The following is a 25504-nucleotide window of genomic DNA, read 5'->3' as shown; positions in this document are numbered from 1 at the left end:
TGCATGTTTTCCCCTTGGCTGGAGTGCGTTTCCTTTTCCCTTCATCAGCCTAAAACAGGGGTAGGCAAGTTTCTTCGGTGGAGGGCTGGTTTTCTTCATCGTCAAAAGACCAAGGGCCGGACCCTCCAATTGAAGCAACTGAAGTAAAGCATCACTTTCTACATATGCCAGTGTTGTACATCACATACATATAGATAAATTACTTAAAATCACCTGAATAAAGGTTTTTTTATGCTAAATTTGAGTCGGCCAATGGAACAAATAGAAATCCCACTGGAAATCAGGCAAATTATCTTTTACTGTAAAAATGTTTTATTATTCACTTGAAATTATGCAAAATAATCTGAAGTAAGAAAACACTTGTGCTTGTTCCATTGGCGAGAATAGGTTTTATCTGCTCTAAGGCCAGACCAAATCTACTCCAACTTTAGATTTAATCTCTTAATTCAAGTAGATTTAAGTCATTTCTACCTATAGATGAGTATTCTTTTAGGATTATGGCCGAAAAGGGTGCTCTGCCAAGACATTTTAAGGTATTTTTTGAAGTATTTTTCACATTTCTAGAGTACTTTAACAGGCATTTGATCTCTGATTTGGGTCATAATATTTCTCAAAATCATCTCGAGGGCCAGAGTTTGGTGATGGACGGCCGGTTTTGGCCCCCGGGCCTGACGTTGCCTACCCCTGGCCTAAAACATACAGTCTACGGCAGGGGTAGGCAAGTATGTGCCATGGAGGGCTGATTTGATTCACCCTCAAAACACCAAGGGCCAAACCTCCCGAGTGTAGCACGAAGAAAAGCGCTGTTAACATATGCCAATGTTGTACATCGTTAATGAACTAGTGGGACATTCTTCCACATTTTAAGTTCTTTAACAGGTGTTTCATCTCTGATTTGCGTAATAATTTTTCTCAAAATCATCTTGGAGGCTAGAGGTGGTATGCTGGAGGGCCAGATTTTGCCCCCGGGCCTGACATTGCCTATCCCTGCTAGGCTAATCCCTCAGCTAAATCACACAGAAGAGTGAGAAACAGTGTCATCTTCTACCAAATCAACAGGAGAACCACTACAATATTTTCATTAATGGTGAGAGAAGTGATAAAGTTTGTTCTGATTGATATAGGACTCAAGAGTCTTTTGAGTGACGTGCTATAAATGTGCTTCTGTTATTGAATCCATACAAAACATTTCAGAGTCAATGACCTATACCAAATCTAGAGTAGCTGTGCCAAAGTTTCGAGTCTATTTGCAAAAACACCCCGAGAGTGTGTTGGCTGCCCGACAGCGCAGACACATTATACTAATCCGGTGTAGCTGTGCACCTGAGTGGCCATCCACAGGGAGTTGCCCACTTTGAGCTGGCAGCTGATGGCGTCTCCTGGGCACGTCAGGCTCTTCACCTCCATCAGGCCAGTTTCCACGTTCACCACACTGTAGTTTCTAAAGAGAACATCACATTCAGGCTTACAGGGAGTTATTATATCAAGGCAACACAGGTTTTTTTTTTGGAAACTGCAGAGTGTTATGGGGTTATCGCTATTTAGTCTCGGAGTGGACCAGATAATCCTGTTTATTTAGTTAAGAGGCCAAATACCTCACACTGGCACAAGATATCAACATGTTTCAGAGTGAAAACCTTCAAATGAATATCAAACATTTGGAGGTTACGGGATGACGCACGAGCAGAGAAACTTTTGTCGCTTGGGTTGCCTAGAGGGGGCACTTATGTTATTCTCGGTCTATGTCTGAATTGAGAATTGAACCTTTCCGCATTCTGGTACAGTTGCAGGTATTATGATGCTTATATATAGCTTTGGGTTATAATACAATTAAGGCGAGACACAAAACTTGATTTTTCATGCAGTGGTCAATGTTGAGATTTGGATCTAGTTTTCTCACTTAACATCTTGTAAAAAAAAAAAACATGAACCTCACCCTTTGCAATACTTATTTTATGACATTTTTTACTGTCAAACATCGCTGCTGCCATGCCATAGCTACAGTTAAAGACGAGGGAGAAATATACAGGGGCATACTGTATGTAAAATTTCACAGCCTATTTTGTCAAAATTAGGTTCATTGCACTCTTTCATCTATATGTGCACTTTAGCTCTAACTCTAAACTTTGCAGCCTTGGACATTTTGAAGGTTTTATCAGAGGGATGTTTGAATACCGTATATATCGAACTTCAAACCTTTTGATTTTGTGTTTTAAATGGTAAATGGTCGCATTGATAAAGCGCCCTTTCTACCTGCTTTAGGGACTCAAAGCGATTTACATCAAGGAACCACTGTCGCCCCCTTTACAAATTTCAACAAACTGTATTTAAAAACTTAACACGATATCCAAAAACATATTTCACACAATAAAACCATGAACTTCAAACTGGTTCCATAATTATTTTGATAAAATAGAATAGAAAATATTGTCAATTATGGCCATTTTTATGCACAAAATTCCTTATTTTGATCTAAATACAGGAAAAATATTTTAAAGAAAATCGATATCTCCAAAAAAAAAGAATAAATCCCAATTGACCTGCAGTGTCTCGCCTTCATTCAAATGAGATTCCAGGGACGGCCCGTGCTACTCCTGGCCACCCCCCCGTGGGTTCATGTGGTTGTAGTAGAGAATAAAACCCAGTAAGGCCGGAACAAACCTTTGAGCCTTGGCGCCGTCCCAGAAGACGACTGAGGGCCCCTGCAGTGAGGACAGGAAGAGCTGAGCGTGGGCCCCACAGGAGAGGACATACTTCAGACAGGGGAACGAAGGCTCCCGCATCTCCTGCACACAGCGAGCAGCCACTGGCCTCTGCGCAGCACAAGAGCACATTTGAGTTCACCTGCAGGTTGATTTATCACGGGATTCTTTTACTGTTTCTTTTAAAGGCTGATCTGAAGGGGAGTTTATTATATTACACACAGAACCGCAGAGAGCTTGAGCGCACCTTCTCTGGCTTAGTGTCCCAGCAGTGTGTGAGGAGGTTGTGCAGACAGATAAACTGCACTTCCTCGGGACGTCCCAAAGCAGGTCGGATGCCTTTGGACAGTGTCTTTGAGATCTGATGCTGGTGGTTCCCCAGAGCGGGCCGCTGTCCCGAGAGAAGCTCATACAGCACCATGCCGTAGGAGAACATGTCCACCTCAGGACAGAACAAAAGAGAGTAAAATGAGCTCCTTAATAACTATAAATCCTGACTGTAAAACCGGAGCTTGTACCTTCTCGTCATAGACAATGCCGGGGCGGATCTCGGGGGCCTGGTATCCCGGGGTCCCTTCCACACCCAGGGCCCCCTCACGGAACGACTGACGCGAGATGCCGTAGTCAGAGAGCTTTATGTTCACGGCCTCCTGCACCTGAGAGGAATGTGGATTTATACTATCAATAAAATGTTATCATTTTAGAGTTTTATACTATTAAAGCTGGGGTACCTGACTTTTTGTTGTTAAAAAGTAAATTTGTTTTTACCACCTCCGGGTGAGTTATAAACACAGCAAAATCTTTTCACGTTTTCGTCATTTTTGCTGCTTTTTTTGTTGCTTTTTTTGTATTTGTCTTTCTGGTTTTTTTTTTTTTTACGGTCTTGTCGTTTTTTGTTACGTTTTTTGTCTGAGTTTTGTTTGGGAGAAAATGTGGACGTTTCAGTGGGGGTTAAAAGGTTAATGGTTGACCAACTACTGTTTATTCGATCCCTCTGTGAAAATCCAGTCATACAAAACATGTTTTTAATTGAATTTATTGCCTTTTGTGAAACAATTCTGGATTTATATTTCTTTTCTTTATGACAGTTTAGACCAATGTTTCCCAACCAGGGGCACGGGGACACCAGGGGGTACATGAACACTTAGCAGGGGGTACTTGGAAATATTTCAGATTTTAAAAAAAAGGTGAAACTGAACAGTATTTCAATTATTTTAACATTATTGTTACACAACTAAATACCCATAAATCTGAGGTTAGTGAATGATTTTTATAAATAACTTGCTGCACCTTAGAGTTAAAGGGTATTTTGCTTAGACAAATCAGCAAAGAATTTGACAAAACACAAGGAAAACTGTCACCAAGCAACCATACTGTATATACATAAAGGCCATGAACCATTTCCATCTTTTGGAATATGGAATTCTCTTTCCTCCTATGGCAGATGTCACTGACACCTTGCACATACCGCGGGCATTATCAGCAAACTAAGCAACAGAAACCTGTCGTATGCACACAAGTACAGGACACAGGGCCACTGACCTCCAGGGACCACACCAGGATGTTGTCGGACTTCAGGTCACAGAAGATGATGTTCTTGCGGTGTAAGTAGGCCAGTCCCGCAGCGATCTGATAGGACATTTTAAAGGTCAACATGTGGCCGAGCGGCATGTACTTCACACCTAGAACGATATAAAAGAAAATACAGTCACTCAACTTGTCTTAGGTTTCAAAAGGGTAGCACAACTGAATCACAACCATCTGTGCACATTATCATGTCTTTATATGTAATGAAAAGCAGAATGATAGCAAGCAACTCATTTAAAGTTTCCATAGGCTTGACATGAACACTAGCCAAGTAGCCAAATGCTGATTTCCATTTTGATGTGTTATGTCCCTAGACTTCAAAACAGTACTGACTTTCTACTGTTTGGACACATTTTCTAAACATAAGAATGAATCATCAAAAAGCATGTGAACACTATAATTCTTAGAAAGATCAGACATAAGAGCAAAACATTATAGGAGGTAATATTATAAATTATGCACAGACAAAAACTTAAAAAGCATCTAAGGGCCAAACCAACTTTCTGCTGATAAACTGTATATCTGATGATTTTAGAGTGTTATCTGCTGTCAATCTTTTGCCATTATAGTGTAAACAAATATATTTTTCACTTACAGAGGCTGAAACCATCTCAAACCGTGTGTGCACTGCCCCTCATGGCTAAAAAGTATATGGAATTTAGATTTCGTGAACCTCCACTTTTTTGTAAAAGCGGATCCTTCCCCAGCGAAGGAGGAAGCGCAAGTGCAGATTTTCTGTATTACATCCACAAAGCTATTTATACTATTATAGATCCATGCCACAAAGCAGCAGCATTTAGCGCACTCTGGAGATGTCAGATGTTTTTATTTGACATGGGTGCAGACCCACATCAGCAGCAATTTCAAACCGCAAATGTGGCTTTGATTGGTCTTTAGTTGCTCTTTAAAGTGAGAGTCTGTAAGTTTAAAGGTTTTACAAATTTGATAGATTGTGTATAATTGACCACCTGCGCCTGAAATGTGACATAATGTAAATTATATTACATAATAAAAATATTTAGTCCTCCCTTTGCGGATTTGAGCAACTAATCAGAATCCCCGGGCGACCGCTTTGACCAATGAGACGAGCTTTCCTGTAAACCGGCCAATCAGGTCCAGTCCTGTGGAGAGGGAGAAAGCTTGATCTTTTTCTTTAAGTTTGTTCTCGCACGCCTCATTTTGAGTGGCTTTCGTGACCAATCAGGTGTTCATTTAAAAATGTAAAAAACTCTCTTTTTGCAAGCTTATGATTTTAACAGCTAATTTAAAGTCACATTTTGACATTCCCCGTCTCAAGAAGTCAAAACATTTCTACTACTTCTATCTGATGACCAACTAGACAACTATGGCTAAACAAACAATGGCTTCGGACTTTAGAACAAGCATAGCCAAAGAAAACCCTGACTCCATTACGTTGATGAAACCTTGGATAGTGAAAGTAAATGACAGTCTCACCTGACCGCTTGTTGCTCTCCTCCAGGACCGTGTTGAGGCTCCCCAGAGGCGCCAGCTGCAGGGCGAAGCACAGAGGGTGAATGCTGATGCCCAGCAAGGACACGATGCAGGGGTGGTGCAGAGCGCGCAGCATGGTGGCCTCCTGACGGAACTCTGAGAAGCTGCGGCAGGCGTCGGCGGACTGCAGGTGCCTCAGCATGGTGTCTGCACGTGGAGGAGAACCACCAGAGAAGAAGAGCACTATTTTAGGGAGATGGTGCGTATTCCAGTGTGAGATATGGTGTCGAGATTTAGTAAAAAAAAAATCTTCAATTTTAGTCTAGTTTTAGTCGACTACAATTACAAGTAAATTTAGTCGACTTTGCATTTATAATATTTATTATAATCATATTTAATCTTGTTCCTCTGCTTCATGGAGCTGCTCCACATGAACAAAGCTCAGAGCTGCTCCTTTGGCTGTGAATTTACACGATCTGAGGCTCTTTCAGACGGTCAGTGAAGTTTGGATGATTTTAGTCTCTCCTTTTCATTTATATTTAGTCTTATTTTAGTCGACTAAAATAAAAGTCACAGTCTTAGTCTCATGAAAAACGTTTAATTTAGTTTTAGTCCAATTGTAGTCGTCAAAAATATCACTTTGACTAAAATTAAGACTAAATATTTTAGTTGACGAAATTAACACTGGTGTATTCTACTTTTATTTTATTCTTTATTTCCTTATTGTTTCTATTTCTGCCCCTTAAGATTTTGGCTTTTACTCATTGTACATAAGATCTCACTTTTTTTTCTTTTTTTTTGCTATTTAACTGTTTCCTGTCTATTTTAATGAAACAAGTGAATTTCTCCATTTTGAGATCAATAAAGGATTATCTTATCTTAACTAATTCTACCAGAGATAAAGATAGATACAAGTAATACAAATATTAAAATTAAATGTTTTGTTTTTTTTATATTAAAAACTCAAGCAGTGCTAGATGCTGGGAAGTATAAAAAGATAAAAGACTGAATTAAATATAGCAGTTCTTTATTCTTTTTCTGCAGTGCATTGTTGCTACCTTGTGGTAAGGAAAAGTACTGCAATCTTCAATGGTGTTTCTTTGTGGGGATTTCGGATTGAAAAAGTTGACTGACAAAAGAGTGAAATGTTATTCTTTCTTAGATATGACTGTATCTCTGGGGCTCCATTCGTCATATAAAGTCTGATTTTTAACGGTGAAGTTTGAACAGAAGATCTGATTTAGGTCACGTACAAACAATAATACATCGACTGAGAAACGATGCTTGTAAAAAGTTCCCAAAGTGAGTAAATCAAAGTACCCGAGTCCGAGCTGCGGCGCTCCCGGCTGAACTTCCTGAAGGAGAACATCTTGAGGGCCACGGGCTGCGAGCGGTACACGGCGCGGTAGATGGTGGTCCCGCTGCCCCCCTGCCCCAGGATGCTGCTCTCCTCCTCGGAGAACTCCAGCTCGGACGGCTCCAGGAACAAGCTGAGGAGTACACAAGGCGCAGAGACATTTTTATACATTATTCAGGCTCACTTTACCATTAATAATTCATGTTTTTCAATATAGTGAATATGTATGTGTGTGGTCAAAGCGATTCAGCCCTGATGTCGGCTCATACAAAATGCCACTGTTGTCCACATAGAACTTGGTCATGAATTACAAATCAGCAGCAACAACAAGCAGTGAAGGTCAGGGAACATAAAAAATAAAAATATTATCTGTTGCTTTTTATTTTAGTGTTATTGTAGAGGCCATTTAAAAGAAAGTATTAACTTTAAATCTAAAATAAAGTGCTTGTTGCCAGGTAGAACAAGGGGAATTATGTCTTTTTTTTTTTTTACACTGACATTAAAACTGTAAATAAGGGAGAAAACTAGCTGAAATTTAAACATCGACCACTGCATGAAAAATCAATGCTTTTACCAGCGGGCATTGTGACTTTAAATACAGAATATGTATTTTAGCAGCATTTGATTGGTTTGCCTCATGATAGTTCTGCATAATATTGCGACAGTGACAGACCGGAACAAATGAGACCCTGGTTTTGTGCTGCCTCCAAGTAAGAAGAACAAGTAAACGTCCATCCATTGGCCTTAAAAAGCTCTGTTTCACGCGCCTTCCTCTGTTTTGAGCACAACTTTCTGTGTCTCTGTATCCCCCAGTGTCTGTATAGGTTTCCTCTCAGTACTGTGGAACAAATGTACAATAGGTCACCCTCTGGGGCCACCCTCCGAAAAAAGGTTTCTGAAATTTCAGTGGGACTTTTCTCATTGAATGCAGTTTTTCAAAAACCTTCCTGGAAATGTGTTTTGAGCCACTATTTACATTGTAGTTTCTCACGGAAGCATTTCATTTATGAATAAACCCATATGGATTTGGTTCATGGATTTCTCAAAATAGCCGCCTTTTCCTTTTGCATTTTCTCCTGGAACCGTCACCGTTCAGAAGCCCCTAATGAGAGACCAACAGGCCCAGTTAGAACCATGAGGCCGTCCTTCTGTGGATTCACCACCTGCAGGAGGAGCCATAAGGGGCCGGTAAAATGTGATTTGGGCAGCTCCAACAGCTGCCCCCATGACCCAGAAACGGAAAAGTGGAAGATGGATAGATGGATAGATGGATAGATGGATAGATGGATGGATGGATGGATGGATGGATGGATGGATGGATGGATGGATGGATGGATGGATGGATGGATGGATGGATGGATGGATGGATGGATGGATGGATGGATGGATGGATGGATGGATGGATGGATGGATGGATGGATGGATTTTCTCAATGGGCTTCACAAAGTAGTCACCAGAAAGGGTTTTGACTTCACAAACTGTTGAAAAGCATTTCAGGTGACTGCCTTATGAAGCTCATTTTAAAAAATTACAAAAATAAAGGGCGGAGATTTTCAAGAATTTTAGACATACAACATATTTTGAGCTACTTCATTCTGCTTTGTTCTCTACATAATCCCCAGTGTTTGATCAAAGTCTAATGTCTTTAATGAGAATCACACAATGTAAATAGTGTTGAAAATAAAGAAAAAATGACCAATACTGTACATTCTTGTACATCTCTGATTACCGAGAGGGGAAGTCCGTCATGAAGAATTCGGGGACCAGCTCTTGCAGGAGAACCGGCCGCTCTGGGTGCTGTGGACAGAAGATGCATTCACTGTCCACCGCCGCCAACACACAGTCCTCCATACTGAAGTAGTGTCCCTGCTGCTCTGGCCCAGGAGCGCACAGCGGGCAGGGGGCGTACTGCTCCATCAGGAGGCTCCCGTCGCTCTCGGTGCCGGTCAGAGCTGAGGACACAGAACACACTGTCAGTATAGACTCTTTTAGTGTTTGTAAAGAATGACTGTGTTCTCAAGGCTGGTGCCAGATGGAGCAAGCAGCCTGTGTTTGTAGTGAATGTGGACAAAAAAAAGAGAATTTAAAATCGGCTATTTCAGATCATTGCAAAGAAATAATCACATTATGGACCGGGATGAGGCGCGGGTTATCGGATCTGAAACCAACAAATTCAACAGCTGGATAAAAGAAGCCATCGGAATCAGGAAACGGAGCACCAACACCATCAACGGGCGACAGGGGAGTAGAGTATTAGAGTATTGGCAGAGGGACTGACCGGGGAACCACTGCTCGATCAGGGAGTTGACATGATCGGTGATGAAGGCCATGGCGGAAAAGTCCCTGGCCTCAGACTGGCAGGTGATCCGGATCCCTCCGCTCTTCTTCCTCTTCCAGTCCACCTCAGCTGACTCCACACTGCAACACACCAAGTCAAGAAGTGTCATTCGGCAAACAGGGCAAACAGACGGATTTGAGATGTAAAATCTGCTTTGTTAGATTCAAAATGCAGAATCTTGGGGGCCATCGACGTGAAACTAGCATAAAGTTTGACGTCTTCCCCTTCAGTAAAAAGTATCTCTGGTAAAAGTCAGGACAAGTCCCCCAGCCATAGCGTAGTATTGGCTTTAATCAAAACAAAGCTGACACATTTAAATTTAAGGTTTTCCCCGGTTTGGCATATTTGTTATGTTCATTATTATTACATCAAATTTAGCAACAAAAACTGCCTTTTTTGCCGCGTCTGTCTCACAGAAAGGAAATGACCATATTTGGATTAAAGCGTCGGTCTTCTTTCGCAGTACACGTGGATACAAAAATATATAAATATTTGTGAATGAACAAAACATGTCGTTGTAGCCATTTCCTGGATATTTTACTCATGGAAAAAACGTTGGTTAACACATGTTGGAGCGCCTTGTGGGCCTCCCAGACACCGCCCTAGTTCACATGTGCCCACACCAAACGTTACACCATCAGCCACATAACAAAGATCAGCTGTCACTGAACTTATTCTAAAGCTGATTATCCAAACATCCTGTAATAGGCCACCGTTTTTAAATACTGAGACATGTTCTCACCTTAGCTTAGACGAGTTGATATGTACCTGTCTGGTCTTTATGCGTGCGCTCAGTCACGTAAACAGCACAGACAGCGTTAGCATAGGTATAGCTCCAAACTGAGGTGAAGTTAGTTGCTACAAAGCTCTTTCCCTATTTAAATATGGCTACATTAGCCTTTACACGATCCAAGTATAGTCACACAAAATTTAACATGTCGATTTTCTAAGCGGATAAAAAGGGGAACTATATTGCAAGGCGTAATAATATTACTACGCCTTGCAATATAGTTCCCTTTTTTATGAGCTGTTTACGTGACTGAGGGCATATCAACTTGTCTAAGCTAAGGTAAGAACATGTCTCAGAATTTAAAAAATGGTGGCCTATTCCTTGAAATATAAAGTTATTTCTTCACACAAAAAAGGGTAATGAAAGTGAGACTAATTCAGCCGCCTTCCCGCCACACCCACTCCGCCCCAGGCCGCTCCAAGACCAACTGTTTCAGCCGGTCTTGGAGCGGCTGTTTAGACTAGTCTAAAGAGCTGCGGCTCAATTCACACTGAGCCAGCCCCTTTAGGTCGACCTGACTAGAGCCTGTGTGGAAACGACCTCAAATGTTTAGGAACAAAACAGGCTAAAAATGTCAACATTTATCACTTCGTGTAGTGACTCAGATCAGATAGTAGATCAATAAAGTTTCTTTCTAAAGATTCCCTCAGTGACATAGTGCACCTGAGATATCCTCCGTGGAAGGCGACCATCAGCCCCTCTCTCCAGTAGATAGTCTGTTGGCGCCGCACTCTGAAGGTGCTGCAGCGGCTCCTCTGTAAAGCCCCGGCAAAGCTGTACATCACCGAGCCCCTGGTGCTGGCTCTGTGGGCCCTTCTGTGGGGCTCGAAGGACTGCGCACACACAAAGTCACATTCACTTTACTTGTTCAGCTGTTAATACTGCTTTGATGCACTCTAAAGACTTTGCAATACTGAAAAACCTTTTGATAATGCTGTATTTACTCTGATTTTGCTGGTTTATGTCGATAATAATTCAATAATAAAGTCTTGGTACAAATCAAAACAAGCCTATTGCCGGGTTGCAGGTGACATCACAGCAATCTAAAGGCCAATACTATTACATAGAGGAAAAATTATTTAGTTTATGAGGAAATTTTTGGTCTTGTACAGAAAGATCATGGACCCAGTGACTGATATTAATGATCTTTTTTTTTTTATTCATGCATTTTCTTTTTAGCTACGACTTGTGAAAGTGTAATGCTGTTAATAAAACTGGCTCCTGCCCCCTGTTGTGTCCGATGACATAATCATATTCTAGAACCTGCAACCCAGCAATTAAGGACAGCTCAGTACCTGCAGGTCCATCTCCGTCAGACTGATCAACATGCGGGCGATGAATCTCTCCCAGAATCCCGCGGGAACAAAGCTCATCTTGAAGAGGCGCTGCAGGGAGTTGGTGGAGGGCTGCTGGAGGGAGTGCATGTCCAAGGCAGGCCTGGGCGGCAGCAGGTGAGGCAACAGGTAACTGCGCACCGAGAAAATGGAAACAAACACAGAAAACGATTAAATCCTAAATTGTTAAAAATCCAGACAGGACCAAACATGCTCTTAAATAAAGTAGTTACCCATTGTTGGCGACGGGAAGTGCTATCTCAAATTTGGCCAGAAATTGAAAATACTGCTCCTCTGTCTGCTGAGTGAAGCCCGTCCCCACCATCAGATCCTGCAAGATGTGCACCGCAATATTACAAAGACTGAGAAAAGGTGGATGTGAGGGGCATTCAGGTAGAGTGGCGTGCTGGGTATTCGGGAGTGTCGGGACATTTCCCGGTGGGCCACAGTTCTTTTGGGCCGTCAGAAAAAAACAATTAATTAATTACAGACTCCCACAGCTGTGCTATTCCAGGCCTAAAGGCTTTAACGGGGCTGCAGCAGGAGCCCGGGCTTCAGTTGGAGATATAAACTAAGTAATGCAAGCCTAGGGCTGTCACGATCATCTGTCACGATCGACTTGTCGTTCAATAAAAAACATATAGACGATACATTTTTGGGCTCAATATTTATCATCTGTACATTTATTAGCATTTACCCCCTATTTTTCCTTTGTTAAAGGGACTTGATGCAAGTTGGTCATTTTACACTCACTACTGCCACCTCAGGTCTTACACGTAGCTGCAGTTTCTATATTAAGCTTGTGCATGACGGCACTTCGGACCCGAATGAACACCTTTTTGAGTGACAGTGCAGAATTTTAGAGGCAGTTGTGGTGAATAGGTCTGGGCTCATTCTACACACTAGGACATTGCTGGAACATGTAGAGGGAGGAAAATACTTAATTTTAACATTTTTAAACTCCATATAGTCCCTTTAAGCTTTGATGTTTAACTGAAGCAAATTGAGTTACATTATATTTCATGTTTATTGCAGCTTGTGTGGTATTTTAGGACATGATGATGCACTTTTAGAACAACGGTTTACTCTGATCTTTAGTTGACAGTTTCTAGTATCGTTAGAGTCAATAATATCGTTTATCGCAATACTTTCCTGCCTCAATGTATTGAACTTCATCAAAATTAGAAGGAACACATCGCACTTTTCATTCATTGTGGCAGGGAGACACCAGCTGAACTAACCCAGAGCGGTCTTTAAGAGTGTGTCAGTGGAACACCCCTCCGCTTTAGTTCAAGTTGGTTCAGTCCAGTGTGAGTAAAGAGGGAAACAGAAAAGAAAGGCATTAGCAATTGCTAGAGGATAACATTAAATCGCTATTATCATATTTCATCTATCCTCTCGAACACCATTGTTAATTCTCTAAAAATGACAACAATCAATGAAGAATAAGTGTATAAATAATATGTTTTTCATCTACAGAACTTGGTGCTGACTGTGGAGCTGACCTCAGACAATGTGTGCAGCGACCCACGTGAAAAGGGAAGGTTTTATCAGCGGAGACCGTTCCTACAAACTTTGATTCATAAAGCCAACGCCCTATGAGTTGAGCCAAAACTCTGTGAGCATGCGGACCGGTATAAATCATTAAACTCCCAGGCCGAAACAAGGTCCCAGCACGCCCCTGTTCAAAGCTCAATTAATACACACACAGAGATAGTACATTACAGGACATACCACCTTTTCCCAGCATATTAGCAAAGAAAAACTAATTAGTCACATAAAGTCCTTTAGAATAATATTACTGTACTTTTTCCAAAATTAAATTCTGCAGCAGGAAGTACAGATTGGAGCAGTAGGAGAAGAAAAGACCAAAGGGAATGGGATTTCTCAAACCTGCCTGAATGAACTGACATTGTACAGGTACTGTATGGTTTTGATGAGGGAACATCATAACAATGTTTAAAGCGTTTAACCTCTTAACTCCCGCCTGAACCGAAAGGATCTTTTTCCTCACGTCAACAGATTTTTTTTCCATCATTTTTTTTGTTGGGTATTCAACTCATTTTTGTAACTTTTTTGTCATTTTTTTGTCATTTTTTGTCACATTTTTGTAATTTTTTGGGTCATTTTTTGTCACATTTTTTGTCATTTTTTCTTCATTTTTTTTAATCATTTTTTTGGTCATTTTTTTTTATCAAATGCTTGTCATATTTTTGTAATTTTTTTTGTCACATTTTGTCACATTTTTGTCATTTTTTCATCAATTTCTTGTGACATTTTTGTGACATTTTGCCACTTTTTCATAAATTTTTCGTCACTTTTTTGTTAATGTTTTCTCACTTTTTTGTCACATTTCCATCATTGTTTTCATCTCAGTTTTGTTGCTATTTTCACAGCTTTTTACCAGAAGCTTTTGGACTGGGGTAAAGCCAAACTGGAGAAAATGTGCTCGGTTCAGGTGGGAGTTAAGGGGTTAAAGCTCAAATAAATTGTCAAAAGTTTCTTTTAGGTGATAAAACTAACTTTAATCTTTTGATAAAAACATCTAAGCGTTAAATATGTTAACGTAACGCAATGACATTAGCGGCTCATACCCGCAGGTTCCCCGTACTGATGACTCCATTCCTGATCACAGGGCGGGATGATTTCAGATCCAGAATGCGCTCCAGGCACTCGGACAGCCACAGCGGGCACAGGAAGTACAGGGTGCACAGGCCGTGGCTGGTGTCCGGGAAGTGCAGCAGCGTCCCGGTGTCAATCAGGAAACCAATGGCTGCAGAAGCAACAAAAGCGCTCGGTATTTATCAATCCATGCAGTGAATTAAGGATTTAGGTAAGAGAGTCAAGAGAGCAGCATGTCGTACACTTGAAATTCTCAATACCAACTTCTAATTAGAATAAAACAGCAATAACAACAGTGCCACTCAGATGTGACGGCAGCAGCTTAAGCCTGGCAGTACCCGTCTGGAGGTCCTGGTAGTCCTTGATGTCGCTGTCAGGGCTCTGCTGCACCAGGCTCTCCAGCTCAGTGTCAGAGAGGTACTGGACCTGCTCAGACGAACTTCTCCTCAGCTTCTCTGAGATCACAGCCTCCTGCACGCTCAGGTAGCTCCGGGGGATCTGAAAAAGAGCAGACACGATATAAAACCGTATGTTTACTGCATCAGCCGACATTTCAGAGGCAAATGCTGCTCTCAGGAAGAGTTTCTGGGATATAAACTTGCACAGTTGATTGTAAAGTCATGCAGCGACTCGCCTCCAGCTTTGTAAGACTTTTCAGAAAAAAGCTTGACCAAAAAGACAATGCATAACTTAAAAGGTAGGGTTTTAATAGGATTTCCTTGTGGTGTTTGTTGGCACTGCAGCAGTCACAGCCAGTGGTGGGTCAAGCAATCAAAATATATACTCGAGTACAAGTCATGTTACTTAAAAATAATCTAATAATAAATAGAAATACAAAGTAGTCACTGAAATAATTACTTAAAGCAAAAACGTATGTGGTGAAAATAATGCGTATAATAATCTGATTCATGTTACAGATTAAACATTAAACATTTGTCTCTTAGACATTTTGGGAAAGTGGAAAGAATAACAGTTTAATAGAGTTAAACTATTGATTCTTGTTTATTTATTTGGTCGGGATAGTGTGTGCTAATAAACAGATAATATCTACAACATTAAACAGCTCTAAAAGGAGAAGAATGAGAGCACTTCATATATGATTCATGAAGTAGATGCCTGTAAGTTTGAGACAGTGAATTATGCTCAGGTAATGAAATGTATTTTTTAGCTTAGATATATCACGAAATTAGTTCATTAAGTTTGTGTAAATCAAAGCATTAGCTCATTTTCATCCATCGTCCCGCATTCACTCTCTCAAACTCACTCTCTCTCATCCTGAACTATTGTACATGTTTCGTGGAAAGGGAAACCAAAGCACCTGGAGGAAACCTACACATGCAGGGGGTGAACATGCAAGCTCTAAACCAAGCACCTTCTAGATGTGAAGCACAAACACCGCCCATTCTTCAAAATAACATTACTCTAGGATTAAAAAGTGCTGGGTAATAAGAGCGACTTTAAGAGAGAATGGATCTTATGTAGAAGATGAAAAGATGGTATCTTCTTTGTACTCAGTATTTTTACCAAATAACATGTGTCAAACTATTGATTAAAAAGTGGGCGTGTAAATCCATATATTAAATTGTGTTATATACAGTCTAGTGGACAATAACTTGCTGAGCTCACCAGCCGTCCAATCAGCTTCGAGCCCCCACAGGAGCCACTGTTGTCCTTCATAGAGAGGGCCACGTGGAACAGCAGCTTCTTCAGGTCATCCACTCCCTCCAGAGTCGTACAGGACACTTCACTGTCAGCCACAATCCAACAATCAATTACTAATCAATTACTAGCACCAGGGAGCACTAACTCAGTCGAAAGAGGTGGCTCCAAGTGAATCTGAAAGCATTTACAGTTCAATCGATGAAGGAGTTTGCTCTTACTGGATGTTTTTGCAGGTGATGTCTGGGAAGCCCGTGGCCCTTGCACCGGATGGAGACCGGCACAGAGCCAGCACGTAGGCTCTGAGCGTGGCCATCCTCTCTATGCGGAACCGAGCGTCTATCAGGTCCAGGTGCGTCCCGACCACCACCACCGTCGAGTTGGGAGCGCGAGCCTGTAAGTGCATGACCACACCACATGGGTCAGTGTGGAACACCAGGGAACAGTCCATAATTGATCCACTAGCACATCTTTGAGTGATCTTAGAATCATCTCATCGCTAAGTAAAACACTTGCTATAGCCTCATTACAGTCATACAAGCTGCCACTCTTTTTTTTACTCTTTATTGAAACAGCTGTGCAGCGAAGGGGAGCAACAGAAGAAGGGGTGGGAGGGGCTGATGGGGAGATCACATGAAAATCAGGAAGTGAAACTACTAGCCATTTTGATTCAGCTGTTTTAAATCAATACTGCACTTTCTAAGCAGCAAAGTATACAATAGTGAAAAAGAAGTGTTTTGAGACTAGAGAAAGGACTCTTTTAGCGTCTCATTTAATTGAAAATACTCAAAACTAAATATAAGCCACCATTTTTAGTTACAGGCAAGGTAGCAAATCAATAATCGTAATAAAAAAATGAGAGGGGGGATTTCGGCTTCTACTTATTGCGCACAAAATCCAAGAATTGTAGATGACCCCAAGTAAACAGAATTACTCAAACCTACGAAAATGATGTCATATATTACGTAAAGTCCAGTTTTCATGAAGGAACAATGCTAAAACATGGTTAAAAGCTCCAAATAGTTGCATGATAAGTTACTGGTAAGTAACTTATCATGCATGGTAAGTACTGTTTTGTGAGCATGTGCTGTAGGTGCGAGTCAGTACCTCTATGCTGAGCAGCCACGTTTGCAGGTTGGCCACAGCCTCCTCCCCCAGAGCCAGGTTCCACACCACCAGGTACAGGGCCTTGTTAGTGAAGAAGCAGTGGTTCACTGTGGACATGCTGGTCCTCCCTCCTATGTCCCACACATTAAAGTCCACATAGTCCTTCTGTAAACAACAGGACAGGCCAGAGTTCAAAATGGCCATGCACAAAAAAGGCAGTTACAAGAAATAAATTACCAACTGATTATGTGGACGGACTGAAAAGAACTTGATCAAGACATTTCTGTACATAAGGCTTAGGAGTGTGTTTATGAGATATTTTGACCATTCTTTCAGAGGTGGATCTATTAGGTCACAGGCTGATGTTGGAGGAGACGACCTGGCTCTCAGTCTCTGCTCCAATTCATCCCAAAGGTGTTTTGTGGGGTTGAGGTCAGGACCAAGTTCATCCACATCAAACTCTCTCACTCTCATCCTTGTCTTTATGGACCTGGTTTGTGCGCTGGTGCAGTGTCATGTAGGAACAGGAAATGTTGAAAAGTTAAAATTACTCCAAATAATAGTATTTGACCTCAGTTTGAGTAATTTTAACTTGCCAAGTATTTTTACACTAAAATGAACAATATGTGTCACATTGCACTGAAAATTTGATAATGAATCTCAATTTACTTATTTTTCTGACAGATTTTTTTTACTTAGCAGGGCAAAATGACTGTTTTGATTAAGGTATTGTGGCCATGCCGCCTTTGCTCTGCCCAATCCCGTCAGACCTTGGAAGCTAAGCAGGGAAGGGCTTGGCAGGACTTGGATGGGAGACTGTTTGGGAACACCAGGAAGCCTAGCGAATGTAGTGAGTGGTTGGTGGAGGTCGGAGGGGCCGATGACGCAGACTGGTTGCCTCGCTTCCGTCAGTCTACCCCTGGGCAGCTGTGGCTACAATAGTAGTTTACCACCACCGAGTATTGAGTGAACGAATAGTGCAATGTGGAGCGTCTTTGAGTGTCCAGAAAAGCGCTATACAAAACCAATGCATTATTATCATTAAGGTCAAATACTCAAAAGAAAAACAATAAACCAAGGCACTCCTCCCACATCATAATTCTCTATTTCAATTTAAAAAGCCGTTATTTTGCTGGGCTGATCAATCTTAAAATCTTTTAAAACATAATGCTGGTTTCTTCCACCCGTATCGGCTCCAAACAAGCCTCTGTCAAGTCAAATACTATTACCACCCTATACCATAAACTCTCACCCACCAAACTTTACACTTGGCACAATAATGTACCATTCTCCTGGCAATCACCAAACCAAGACATTTCTGTCAGATATTCAAATGGAAAATTCTCTAGAGGACACTGGCGTTGTGCTTTACACCACTGGATCCACTGCTTTGCATTGCACTTGGTGATACGGCGCATTGAGCTGCCTTGTGTACGAAATGCGCGGCATAAATAAAGTTGCCTTGTCTTGCCTTGATGTGTGGCTTGGATGCAGCTATTCAGCAATGGAAACCAATTCCATGTAACTTTCTCTATGCTTTGTACGTCAGCCCTGAAAGCCACACAAAACATGAAGGTCTGGAGCAAAGGATTGTGATCAGTTACTGCCCTCTGCACACAATGGGTGACCAAACACACAGCAATATACAAAGGAGAGGATACTTACAGTAAAAGTCCCTTTTTTAATGCATGAACACGGCAACACGTTTCAACCAAAGGTGGTCTTCTTCAGGGCATTAAATCTTTTGGCAATATATTGAATAATCTGAAATGTTCTGCAGTGTGGTTTTAAGGCTCAAAATAAACTTGGGCCAATTTAATCTATGAAAATCATTAAAACGAAAGTGTTAACTTAATTTTGTGGCAACAACACAACTGTGGCCTAATCAGCCTGTTAGTGTTTAGTTTTGTCCTGTTTGCCGTGTGCACTGACATTGCCCTTGCCTGCGCTGGGTCTGTCCAGGTGCCACGCCCAGGTGAGGATGCCACAGTGAAGGGAGCCGGGCTGAGAAGAGCGTCCCGTATGCAGCGCCTCCAGCAGAGTGGACTTTCCCTGGCGCGGCGGTCCGACCACAACCATCTTCAGTATGCGACAGGGGACGGCCTTACGGAGGTGGGCTCGCAAGAACGCCAGCAGAGACAAAGTACCTGCAGAGATTATTATAGAGAGATTGTTTGGCTTTAGGGCCGCAGAAAATATCGTCCACATCAGAAGAAGCAACAAAACCACCAGCGTCTTCCATTTGAAAGGACAAAGCTGTACCTTCACTCTGGATGTTCTGAGGAACATTGGTGATGTTGAGGTTTTCTATGTCCAGCTGCCACAGGTTTGACAGCTGACCGAGTTCTTCTGGCAGCTCTCGGATTCCTGGGTTACTGGGTATGAACCACAATTTGGTAAATATGGTGATAATAAATTGTTGAAAAAAACCTTGTCAAACATTTAAATTTTTCACTTTTTTTTTAAACAATATTGTCTACCGTCGACAACAATGAGCAGAAAATAAAGCAGACAGTAAAGCAGGTCGTCCAGTAACCGAGAGGTTGACAGTTTAAATCCTGGCTCCAGTCGGTGCAGATTGTCTTTTTGTTCACCCACCGCCTGAATAAAAGTGCTGTGAGTGATTGGTGGTGGTCGAAGTCTTTAAGTCTACATCAGGGCAGTTGTGGCAACAATAGGAGCTTACCACCACATAGTTTGCAGTGAATTAATAATAACTACAGTGTAGCGCTTTGAGAAACATGGGATACAGGCTTAAAAAGTGCAATTAAAGTGTAAGCCGTTATCATTGTTATCATTTTCCATACCAATTAACAATATAACCTCTCGTCTGGTGGTTTGTGGTTTATATATGCTTTGAAACTTGACTGTGAAAAGAGGTGCTTTTAATCAACACCAGCAAAAAATCCCCCCAAAAGTCCACCCGCTTCGATATAGGCTCTACCTTTCCAGATTGACATTACTGTACCATGTTGTTTGCACTGTAACTTTAACTTAAGTGCAAGCAACCTGTAAACATTGACATGGGAGTGACAACGGTAGAGCGGTCAGTTTCAGGTCCTTATGTCCTTGGGCGAGATGTCAGTGTAGGCTCTCAGTCTTGAGTTGTCCATCTTCTATGAAGGTTGTTGAGTCATCTTCTGTACTCTGTAGTTGAATTGTAGAACATTTCGCCTCTCATCCAAAAAACTTTGAAGAAGATGACTCAAGAACCTTCATTGGGAGTCCTTGGGCAAGGCACTTTAATCTCACCTTGCCCGTGTAATATGCTGTATTGTTGTTGGTGATGAGTGAAGAGGCGCAAAGTGGCAGCCAACAGTACAGACATGGTTATACAAGTACCTTACTATCACCAAGTTTGGGTCAAACCGGTGGCTTTCTTGCTTTAAAGCAGTACTAAGTAACTTATTTACCTTAATAAATCCTTTCCGTAGTCCCTGTGGGGGTAATATAAGTGTTTATGGGATGATTGGAGGGTCTTTCATCTCCCCCTGGTGTCTCTGGCCAGAAAACCATGTTTGCAACTTGACTGCCCCCGGTGCGGAGAAAGCAATACACACTAATGTAATCACGAAGAAGAAGCTAACATGCTAACGGGCAAAGCTAACTGCGGGCTAACGTCACTTTAAACAGTATTTACAGCCAAGTTTGAGTGAAAAAAAAAAATTCTATTGTATAATTGGATGCACAGTAACCCTCTCTCTCTTCGCCTTTCCTGTCAGCGTAGTATTTACTCTCCAAGACAATTAATAAATTAAAAAATCGTAACTTGCTACAACACCTGCAGTTGCGCTTATGGCCTCTAGGGGGAAGAGTTACTTAGTACTGCTTTAAGATTAAAGTGCTTTGCCTTCCTAGCCTGATAAACCATGGGTCTGGCCATGCACGGTGAACAAGTTGCTGATTGGCGGTTAAGGCCGAACCAATCACGACCGTCACAGAAAAATGACACGGTTACGCTATGTTGTTAGTTGAATTAACATTAACATTAGCCAAAACTTATCATGGATGAAGTAGTCGAGGATTTTGCCTCCGCGTGAGTTTATATTCAGTTCATATTTAGTGAATTGGACTAAAGCTGTCGTCACGTCCGCTAATTGCTTATTGGTTTATTTCACTGACAATCTGTGCACATTAGGCCCGCCCGTTCAAACTGCTTCAATTGCTCTGTGACCAGACTAATTCCCTGCGTGGAATGGACAGGGAATACTATGGCAGAGCCAGGCAATCGGCTTCACTCAATGACGCCTCACAATGCGTTTTTCATTGCTGTAGAAAAAAGGCCACTCAGTTCTATTCTAATGTGAGATTTTGCCCATGCTTTCATATACAGTAGCTCTTTGTAAACAGGGTATGAGACCGACTCTCCAATAGTGATATTTGCGCTTCTTTTTAATGACATTTTATCTCAACCTATTACAAGTCCAAAATCTTTTTCAATTCTTGCCCTTCCTCTTTTTGGTCCCAGAAAAACGGCTTGGTCATTTTTCTGACTCTACAGCCAAATTGTGTAAGAGCATTGTTCTGCTGCTGGTCCTGCTTAGAGATGTTTGTGAAGCGGTGACTCACTTGGACAGGTAGAGCTCGGTGAGGCTGTGCAGACAACAGACAGACGGTGGAACTGCCTCCAGCTGGTTGTCGTTCAAGAGCAGCACCTCCAGACTGTCCTTCAGCATGGCAGGCAGCGTCACAGAAGGGGCTGCCACACACACCAAACAAGACCAAGTTATTAGCCATATTATGTCGTACACCAGCAGAACATTCCAACTTGAACACAGCGGATGGAAGTCATACCCGTGTCAGTGTCTCTCTTTGTCCATGTGTAGAAGAAGGCCAGTCTTTTAGATCTGGGCGAATCCTCACTCCTGAATGTTCAAAAAGATCAAGTTAAAGCGACATTAACTCCACAGCCGATGCCCGATATCCCCTTTTTTTTTACGCTAGCAGAATGTGCGGCGCGCGTACTTTCCGAGCAGGTTGTGGGACAGGTCAAGGACTCGGAGCTGGGAGCACCTCCACTCGTCAGGGGGAGGCAGTGAGGTCAGCTGGTTCCCTCCCAGATGCAGGGACACGAGGGCCTGGCTCACGGAAAGAAAAGAAAGAAATGATCCTGCAGTATAATGTGAACTGAAGAGGGGGTATTGAGGGAAAATGGCTTTTGTTTAGCTTTCTTTTCAATTCTTAAAGTTATTCCTTTGTCAAAAAACATACATTACTGATCTAAAGTTCGGAAACACTTTTTATGATATATTTACATTGTGTGAACTATGAATACACTATGAATGTAGGAAACAAAATGGGTGATAAAACAATATTAAAGTGCCACCCTTTTTTCCTTTATTATTTTTTTTGTCCTGTTTCATTCATTTAATTCTTGTTTCATTCTTTTTTTTTTTCTTATCTGCTGTTCTAAATGTGAGATGAAAATGTTTTGTTGTTCTGTCGACCTCCGACCGTTTCAACAAGTCTATTTTATTTCATGAAGCACTGGGCCATCAAGAAGCCAAGTCCAAGTTTGCTCCTATTGTAAAAAGGATTTTTAAATATGTATTTTTGTATACTCTATAGTTGAAGTAGAGGTTTAAGGAAGTACACATTATTTTCTAAGTTTTTATTTTAAATATCACAACAGAAGGGCCCTCGGCTGGTTGTTTGCAGCCCATTTTTAAATAGACTATGTAGAGAAGATCTTAAGTTTGACAGTTTGTGGCGGAATAAAGCATTGGGGGAAAGTTGTAACAAAGATTTCGCTCTCGTGTCTGTCGTACCTCCAGTTCAAACAGATAAACTGGCAGCTCCGTGAGTTTGTTGTTGCAGAAGTCCAGCTTCTGTAGATGTTTTCTCCACTGGACTGAGATGGTTTCAGGGAGATTCTTGATCATGTTACCCGAGGCTCTGCACTGCTTCTGCACAACAACGACAACAACATTCCCATTTGATACAACTCTTAGCACACACTCAAAAGAGTGGTTGGGCAGTGTTTCCACCCACACTTCTGATACTGTATATACATTGATATATATTTGTCTAGAGTTTCTAAGATGCACATGAATGCACCATTACCAGTGGGCAGCCCCACGACTCGGTCAGCTGCGTCAGCTTGTTCTTGCTGGCGTTGAGGATCCTTAAAGCTTTAAGGCGGTGCATTATGCTCGGAGGCAGAATGCTCAGACAGTTCTCCGACACGTCCAGCTCCTCCAGCCGCCGAAGGCCGATCCAGTTTGTGTCTGACGAAAGAAAAGATACAGTTTTATCTACACAGAAACATGCACAACATACAACGCAAGGCGCAAAAGCACCATCCCACTTGTGCAGACTGACACGTACAATATTGAAGGGCAATTTTAAATATTAGTCAAAATTGCCCTTCAATACGGAAACCACTGAGAGGAGCCAGCTGAGGCGTGATTAGAAAGCTTCCTGAACACGTCCCTAAGGAGGTGCACAGAAGGCAAGTCCCACCGGGAGGACGAGGCCCCGGGAAGCTGCCAGGGAACAACTCGGCATCTCCCAGAGGAGCTGGAAGGGCTTTGGTTATGGCTGCAACTAATGACTATTTAACTATTTTACATTTTATATTAGTCGACTAGTGAAGCGATTAAAAGTTAGTGAGCCTTTAAGATCACAGTTTTGTTTTTTTTACTCCTTGGATTCACTGTATTATATCTGGGTTGTAGTAATTTGGGGTGTTCCTTGGTGTTGTTGGAAAGTGCTATAAAAATAAACTTTGACTGATTACTTGATTGATTGACTGGAATACTGAACAAATATAATCCTGAGAATGATATTTCCAGTTAAATTGTGTTTATACTAGACTTTTTTTTTTTACCTTACCCTGCCCCCTTCCCCTCACCTGGCTTTCCCCCCTCTGCACATGCTGCCCTGATGATGGATTCAATGAGACACGGAAATCTCAATAATCTTGTGTGCAACACACATTTATCAGGAGAATGAATAAGCTATAGCAAGTCTCCCCCACCCCCTCCTCCTTCTTCTTTCACTCCCCTTCACTCCACAGCGGTCTGTGCAGTTGTTGTGAAGCGATGGCCAGAGTTTATTTTAATTTATTTAGAACAACTTAAAAATAATAAAAATGCATGCAATCTATAACAATACAAAGCATATGTTCGAAAAGGAGTGGGTTGAAGTAAGAGTTTTTACTTCACTATGAAAGGATTGAGCTAAGCAAGAGATCGAGAGGTGATGAAAGCATTTCCTGGATACATAGGACCTCAGAAGGAGCTGTTTGAGAGTAGTGGCCATGGTGTAAAAAACTCTAACCCTAGTGTCTGACAAAATGAACCCAAAAAGTGATACTGTAAAAAATAAGCCTCTGGGGAAGATTCAAAAATGCATGAGTGGATTGAAACACAACTCCAGGAGTGGTTTTGATGAGAGAACAAGCTCTGAAAAGTTGATTTTGTAAAATACCTTTAACAGTTACTAACTTAGCTGCAAATAATTGTATAAGTGGTTGCTGTGATTAACATGATTTAAAATCATTGAAATGATTTGAAATGAAGATACCAGTGTGCAGTTGGAAGAGGTCAGAAAGCTGGTTCTTGGAGGCGCACAGTGTCTTCAGGTGAGTGAGATGGAGCAGTCCACAGGGAAGAGAGGTCAGCCGGTTCTGAGAGACGTTCACCACTTTCAAACTGCAACACAGCAACAAAGTTCACTCCAAGGGGAGGGAAAGCGAAGGAAGCCTTGTTAACTGCATGTAGCTTCGGTACCTTGTGCAGAGGACCTCATGAGAACTGCCCACCAGCGGCAGCTCGCTCAAGAGGTTTTCCTGGAGGTCGAGGCTCTGCAAGTGCACCAGGCCCCAAGGCACGACAGAGGGCAAGGCGGTGAGGCTGTTGGTCGACAAGTCCAGGTGCGTGATCCGTGTTGAGAGGTCCATGAACCAGGTGAGCTCTAACCAGGGCAGATGCAGCCCGGTCCAGCTCACGTCGACACTCTGCAAACACACACATACACAGAATGACACGGCAAGACTCTGAAGTCAATTAGCTTTTAGCAAAGGTTCATACGTCATCCCTCAATCATATTCTTCGCTTTCCATCAGCCTGTGATTGATTTATAATGATGAGGCAACAATGAAGAACTGCCTTAAAACTCTTTCTTATTGGCTCTTTCTCCCTAGATTTTTGTTAAATGCCACTTGCCACCTAAAGACCAGAGAAATGGTGTCTTAGTGTGTCTTACTGAAGCATCTGCACAAGGACATGTTTTATCACATCATTGCTTCCATTTGAGTCATAGTTTAGTTTAAAAGTACCATTACTTGAGTGAGTAACTGTGTACGTGATAAAAGCTTCACGTTGACTTATGAAAAGTCAAATTAGTTTAAAACTATCTTAAGAAGTATATTTTGTTTTATTTCTCTAAGTTTTCTTCAAAACATCAGGATGTTTGCCTGATTTTAAAGGTGCATTATGAAACTTTTTATGTGGAAAAAAAAGTGCATATTTGACCTTTTAGTGACCCAGCAGCTGTATGAGTGATAAGCATAGTGCCTTTGTTTTTCATCACGGTGGCCTGTAGGTGTTCCAG

General features: G+C 41.8%; 1 protein-coding gene across 1 annotated transcript in view; it reads right to left on the bottom strand.

The window, feature by feature from the left end:
• The window catches only part of lrrk1 (leucine-rich repeat kinase 1), a 36920-nt gene that overhangs the window by 5677 nt on the left and 5739 nt on the right, over positions 1 to 25504 (bottom strand). Inside the window, exons 6-31 of the mRNA XM_079554647.1 lie at positions 24682 to 24908; positions 24476 to 24603; positions 23012 to 23175; positions 22717 to 22854; positions 21914 to 22026; positions 21743 to 21813; positions 21518 to 21647; positions 19211 to 19323; positions 18881 to 19095; positions 16949 to 17113; positions 16063 to 16235; positions 15809 to 15929; positions 14521 to 14680; positions 14155 to 14333; positions 11794 to 11891; positions 11522 to 11693; positions 10890 to 11059; positions 9377 to 9516; positions 8828 to 9050; positions 7062 to 7231; positions 5745 to 5948; positions 4245 to 4384; positions 3221 to 3358; positions 2950 to 3144; positions 2662 to 2813; positions 1324 to 1441 (exon numbers count right to left, since the gene is read on the bottom strand). Coding sequence (XP_079410773.1) covers positions 1324 to 1441; positions 2662 to 2813; positions 2950 to 3144; positions 3221 to 3358; positions 4245 to 4384; positions 5745 to 5948; positions 7062 to 7231; positions 8828 to 9050; positions 9377 to 9516; positions 10890 to 11059; positions 11522 to 11693; positions 11794 to 11891; positions 14155 to 14333; positions 14521 to 14680; positions 15809 to 15929; positions 16063 to 16235; positions 16949 to 17113; positions 18881 to 19095; positions 19211 to 19323; positions 21518 to 21647; positions 21743 to 21813; positions 21914 to 22026; positions 22717 to 22854; positions 23012 to 23175; positions 24476 to 24603; positions 24682 to 24908 — 4017 coding nt within the window. The remainder of the gene's footprint in view (positions 1 to 1323; positions 1442 to 2661; positions 2814 to 2949; positions 3145 to 3220; positions 3359 to 4244; positions 4385 to 5744; positions 5949 to 7061; positions 7232 to 8827; positions 9051 to 9376; positions 9517 to 10889; positions 11060 to 11521; positions 11694 to 11793; positions 11892 to 14154; positions 14334 to 14520; positions 14681 to 15808; positions 15930 to 16062; positions 16236 to 16948; positions 17114 to 18880; positions 19096 to 19210; positions 19324 to 21517; positions 21648 to 21742; positions 21814 to 21913; positions 22027 to 22716; positions 22855 to 23011; positions 23176 to 24475; positions 24604 to 24681; positions 24909 to 25504) is intronic.

The sequence above is a fragment of the Gobius niger genome (genome assembly GCF_951799975.1).
Source record: "Gobius niger genome assembly, chromosome: 4".
Classification (NCBI taxonomy): Eukaryota; Metazoa; Chordata; class Actinopteri; order Gobiiformes; family Gobiidae; genus Gobius; species Gobius niger.
The sequence above is the reverse complement of the archived record's forward strand: the minus strand, read 5'-3'. Positions and strand labels throughout refer to the sequence as shown.